This window comes from Monopterus albus, unplaced genomic scaffold (genome assembly GCF_001952655.1).
Source record: "Monopterus albus unplaced genomic scaffold, M_albus_1.0 scaffold216.1, whole genome shotgun sequence".
NCBI lineage: Eukaryota > Metazoa > Chordata > Actinopteri > Synbranchiformes > Synbranchidae > Monopterus > Monopterus albus.
Genome location: NW_018128096.1, coordinates 426,942 through 432,941, shown reverse-complemented (window position 1 = coordinate 432,941; position 6,000 = coordinate 426,942). Strand labels below are relative to the sequence as shown.

General features: G+C 46.3%; 1 protein-coding gene across 2 annotated transcripts in view; it reads left to right on the top strand.

Annotated features, from left to right (window-relative positions):
* The window catches only part of mapk11 (mitogen-activated protein kinase 11), a 56,367-nt gene extending 51,459 nt beyond the window's left edge, over positions 1–4,908 (top strand). For both annotated transcript variants that reach the window (XM_020619205.1, XM_020619203.1), the window contains one exon: positions 4,815–4,908. In XM_020619205.1, coding sequence (XP_020474861.1) covers positions 4,815–4,888 — 74 coding nt within the window. In that variant the 3' untranslated portion in view covers positions 4,889–4,908. The remainder of the gene's footprint in view (positions 1–4,814) is intronic.
* Positions 4,909–6,000: the final 1,092 nt, after the last annotated feature.

Below are 6,000 nucleotides of genomic sequence, written 5' to 3'. Positions count from 1 at the left end.
GGGGACTGGGGGGCAGGATGGAGTCCAGAGCCTCCATGAGGGTCACGCCAGTGGCAGCACCCTCCTTACGTTCGACTTTCCACCCCTTGAACCAGCTCATCTAAAATGGAGGAATCAGACACAAAAAGTAAACAACAGAAAAAGATGTTGAGGTAAGAGAAAAAAGAAAAATTATTTACCGACTATGAACCAAAAATCCATAAATCCATAAAATATTGGCTATCAGCAGAGTCCACCTACAAGCTGTCCTGTACAACAACAGCTGCAAGAGGCTGATTTGAACTTAGTATCTCATAGGTCTCTCACCTTGTCACTGCCCTCCAGCATGTTGTCTCCATGCCACCCAGAGATGGGGATGAAGGCAACGGTGGCGGGGTTGTAGCCAATCTTCTTGATGTAGGCGCTCACTTCCTTGGTGATTTCCTCAAAACGCTTCTGGCTGTACGGGGGCTCGGTGGAGTCCATCTTGTTTACTCCAACGATGAGCTGCTTCACACCCAGAGTGTAGGCCAGCAAGGCGTGCTCACGGGTCTGGCCGTTCTTGGAGATACGTACCAGCCTCGAACTCACCAACACCAGCAGCGACTATCAGCACAGCACAGTCAGCCTGACAAAGAGAGAATTTAGCAAAAATATCCATACATAATAAGTCTGTTAAAAAGGATTTAGAGGTGTGCCTCTACCTGAGAGGTACCAGTGATCATGTTCTTGATGAAGTCCCTGTGTCCAGGGGCATCGATGATGGTCACATAGTACTTGCTGGTCTCAAACTTCCACAGAGCAATGTCAATGGTGATACCACGCTCACGCTCGGCCTTCAGTTTGTCCAGCACCCAGGCGTACTTGAAGGAGCCTTTGCCCATCTGTTGTGGTTAGGTGAGCACAAATACAATAGAGAATGAAAGCCAAATCTTGAATTTGTGATATAAAATGCATTCCTTTAGTGGAACACCTGCAAACATACTTTCAAATAAAAGAGAAAAATTAAGTTTCTACTTATAGCTGTGTTCAGGATACAAGATTAATTTAATGAAACTCTTCAGACCTATCTACTTGTAAACCACAGAAACATCAACTGTCAGCCACCAAACAGCCACGTCCAGTTTCTAAATCCAATTTACTTAAATGTGTCCTATGTCCAGGCCTGCAACTATTATTTTCCTTATTAATGGGCTGATTATTTGGAATAATTTAATCTCTGAAATGTTAAGAATAAATTGTCAAGTAAAGCTCATCATATCAATCGTTTCAGATTCAATGTAGCCATTTTTGATAACTAAATCATGTATCCATAGGAGTGGACAGGCTTTTTCTCCGCTCTTGGGAGGGTGGGGGGCTTGGGGGCGGGACAAAGCTTCTGATTGGATAACCTTTCACCTAGAACTGTCAAATCGAGTTTGATGAAAGCCGGTATGATCAGTTTCCTACACCAGCACTTTCTTCAGCTGACAGGGGTGGAGACAGCAGGGCTGCCAGCTTAGAGGGCTATGCCTTACACTCATAGAAGCTTGGGTTACTATACGTAACCAACGTTCTATTTTGTATAGGCTTCACCATCTAAGAGCTGTCACTATTGGGATAAAAACATAGCTGGATGTAGTCAATGCCCTATTGGCACACCGCCGCCCAGTCGTGAAGAACACTCCGGAACGAGTGAGCGAGTGAGCCAGTGAAAACTTGGACGCATCCTGAAGGTAGAAAATGGGCAAAAGGACATGGAGAAGCCCAGGAGGCTGCTGTGCAGATGTCCTCCACGACCATGCCTTAAAGAGAGCAGTGCAATAGCTCTCTTGGAAGTGGGCTTTGATGTCAGGTGCAGGATCACTCCCAGCTGACATGTAAGCCTGCGTGATAGCCTTACACAACCAGTGAAACAGCCATTGTTAGGTTAAAGGCTGCCCAAGCAAATGCTTCCTGTAATGTACAAACAGCTGTTGTGCTTGTCTGACAGCTGCCATGCAGGCTACATCATGGGACAGTGCGCGCACCAGGCAGAGAACATGGAGTTCTTCCTCTGACTCATCTCTGTGAGGCGGAGGAAAAACCCCATCAAGGGAAATGACTCATTGAAAGTGGATGTTATTGTTTTCGGCACATAAACAGATTTTGGTCTCAGAACAGCTGAGCTGCCATCTTCACGTATGAGAAGGCACGCCGGTGAGACAGACAGTGCGCACAGATCGCCCACTCGCTTAGCCGAAGCCAGGGCTAAGAGAAGCGCTGTTTTCAGAGAGATGTTTAAGAGAGGTTTGTGTTATGAGCTCAAAGGGAGGTTCCCTGAGTGCATATAAAACCAGAGGTAAATTCTACTGCGGTGCTGCCGAACGCAGCACAGGCCTTGGTCTGCCTATACCCCTTAGAAAACGTTTCACTAGTGTGTGAACACAGTTCTCTCACTGTAAACTTCATGGCATGAAGAGATGGCAGCTTTCACAGACAGAGCCAAATGTCTGTCTACCAGTGTCTGTAGAAAAATTCAGCACTTGAGCTGAGCCAGTGGGCAAGAGGTGGGAGCTGTGCCTCCTTCCATGCACCAAAGCTGAAAAACAGACCATTTTGCTGTGTAAGATGCCGTTGTTGATGGAGCTCTCGTGCACTGAATTGTGTGTATGACCGCTGGAGGCAACCCTAGACTCTCCAGTCACTCCCGATCAGGGGCCAGGCCCACAGTCGTTGTCCTATCACGGGGAACTGCTGGATCATGTCGCCCAGCTGAGAGGGACGTGTGCTGCTCTGAGGGAGAGCAGGTTCTGATGAGCCCAGAGCAGGAGCCGGGCAGAACGAACACCGCCTTGCCGGATAATGTACATGACAGCTGTTGTTTTGTCCCATCGCACCACTATGTGTTTTTCTCTCAGTACCGGTGCAAAGTGTTTTAAACTTTCAGCACTGGTGGCCAATTTTAGACAGTTGATGTGGAGAGACTGGGTGTGATTCCACTGCCCTCCTACAGCCTGTGACAGACATGTGCCTCCCCAGCCGAGCAGAGATGCGTCTATGAGCACTGAGATGTGTGACATGGCTCTGCCTAGGGCAACCCCGCTGTCAGCACACTGTGAGTTCCCCAATACGCCAGGTCTGATTGGACCACCGGGTCGAGGCGAAGAAGGCCGAACCACCTCTGGAGCTTCCTCATGTGAAGAAGACCGAGGGGGACCACGACACAACTGGCTGACATCGTTTCCAGTAAAACGCATGACAGACAGAGCTGTTACCTTCACGCAGGGAACAATGTGCTGCAGGAGAGATGAGAACACCTCCCGCCTCGCGGATGACAGCTTCGCTCTCATGCTGAGAGAGTCTAGGTGCACTCCCAGGTAAATGAATGTTTGGCAAGGCACCGGTGAGCTCTTTTCCCAGTGCACTGCAAAACCCAGCTGTGTCAGGTGTCGCACCAGCACCACTGTGTGAAACACCGCTTGATGTCTGGAACATGCCATCAAAATCAGATCGTCTAAATAAAAGGGGCCTCTGATTCCCGCTCTGGGTAACTGTTCTAACACTGCTTCCGAATAGCCCAAGGGCAGCCTGTTGTACTGGAAATGTGCACCTTTTGAAGGAGAAATGCAGGAATTTCCTGTGTTTGGGGATAATAGGCACATGGAAATATGTCTCTCTCAGGTCGATGGAAGTAAACCAATCGCCGGGATGCACACACTCCAGCACTTGCTTCGTGGTGAGCATATGCAACGGTCTCTGCACTATGTATTTGTTGAAGAGAGACAGATCGAGAAGGGGTGTCATTTTGCACGACATTTTTTTGAACCAGGAAGTAGCGCGAGTTTAACCTCTCATGCTCCTGATCAGGCGATACCACGGAGATCGTTGCTTTGCATAACAGCACCTGCAGCTCTGCTGCCAGTGCGGCGGAGCTCGCTGGTGATGTCATGGCTGTTTCCAGCACACTGCTGAAAGCAGGAGGGTACTTGGAGAATTTCAGAGTGTATCTGGTTTGAAACAGCTTGTCCATCCAATTGTTCATGGACAACTCGCGCCACACCGAGCAACGTTCTCTCAGCGGACGAGCATTCACACGCAGTGCGTTCGCATGCATCACTATCAGCCACTGATGTGCCCTCTTCGCCGTTGTGACAGACAAGTGTTTGCTCTGCACAACCCATGGATTGTGTAAGAAAGGGCTTAGGAGAAGTGCATACCCCGTGTTTAGCTGCACCGCTCACCTCTTGTGTGGGAGAAAAGCCACCACTAACCACCACCAAACCGGCGGATTAACGGTTCGATTCCCGGCTTGTCTAGTCAACATGTCGAAGTGTCCTTGAGCAAGACACTGAACTAGTTGCTCCCGGTGATGTCACCGGTGAGTGAGTGCTTGAGAGAGCGAATGGGTAAATGGCCGAATAGTATGAAAGCGCTTTGAATGTGCTGTAAAGCATAGAAAGCCGCTGTACAAGTATAAGACCATTTACCACTCACGCACAAACGGGTGGGGAGTGGGGAGACCACAGAGGGACGGAGGCCATGCTGCTTAGTCGTCTGCTGTGATGAAAACTGTTTCAGGAGCAAGATTAAACATGACAATGGGGAGAAATTAAATTGCGTTTCTTTCCTCTGAGCACAGATTCAGAAACAGGGGAAAACTAACTGTCGGTTTTCAATAGTGGAGCAGACCTGCTCCGGTTTTTTAAATATTTTGATGGCATATTTATGAAAGCTTACACCAGAAATCTCTTGCTTTTTCTGTTGAATTACCTAGTGGTGTGGCAATGAAATGTCAAGTTTGTGATTTTACAATTTCAAAGTTTAAACTGACTGTTTCAACTGCTGTCCTTTTTCCCTTTTATTTATATGCATAGAGTTGGTATTTGAAGAGGTGAACAGCTTCAAAGCATCCAGCAGCAAGAATGATAGCCTTCAGGTGGAGCAGTAAGCCTTGCGTGCTCAGCCTTATCCTTTGTCCGGAAAAAGACCATGTATTCAACGAATGGGTGAAGGGCTATGGCCAGAAATTTCTGCATTCTTCCTGCTCACTGTGACTGTGTTTGACTGTGGCCTCTGGGGGGGATCAGATGCACATATTACAATTACAGGGAGCATTTTAGAATCAGCAACTTTAAGGAACTGAAATGTGTTTACAAACTCATAAAATGTGTCAAATGAATAAAACTGTACACTATAATTTCCAAAGCAATGACAGAAATGCTACCTGACCCTTCATCATGACAAATGCCATAAGCAGTCACTGCCTGCATATATGGATTTCATGTTTAAAGGCTTGCAGCTATGCCACATCATGTCACAGAACAGCTTTAGCCTGCATATTATTACTGCATGACTTTTGTGCATGTTATTCCTACAGTATATTACTAGCACTGTATTATAGCTATTAAGACTGCTTATTGCATCTGCCAAAACCTGAGGGTCACAGAGAGGCATTAATAGGAACTTTTCCACCTATTTTATCTTTATAATATCCACATAGTATAAGCAAACAAAAACATCTGTTGTTCTTCAGATGAAAAGCATCCTCTTTTGCTTACATAATAGTAAACACCAACTGTGCTAATAATTATAATAATTATCAAGGTAATTAATATATGCCAAAGGTGGAACAGAGCTCCTGTGGTGCCGATTTGTGTTTACCATGTGACCTTACTTCTCATATACAGTGTCCAGTGATGGCTTTCTTCTGTTCAACTGTTGGCTTTGGGGCTGCACCATCAGGCTTTCATATTTCTCTGCTGTGTCTTTTACAGCCCTGGTTTGTAATAATTAAGATCAAAGGCATTTTGTAAACTGTTAGAAACCATTCCCAGAAGGTGTGTATATAAAGAAAACAGTGCTGAACAATAAAATATAATAAAACTTGTAGCTCCATCCAAGCAATGACTGGTCAGCCACTCCAAGTGGAGCCATATTCGGCTGCTTGTAGCAACCAGGGAATTAATTACTGATCTTTCATGTTTCCTCAGCTTCTTTTCACTTTTCATGGTGCTTGAGTGTTAACTATTAACAATGAATTTGTGAGCATTTCACTGTTAC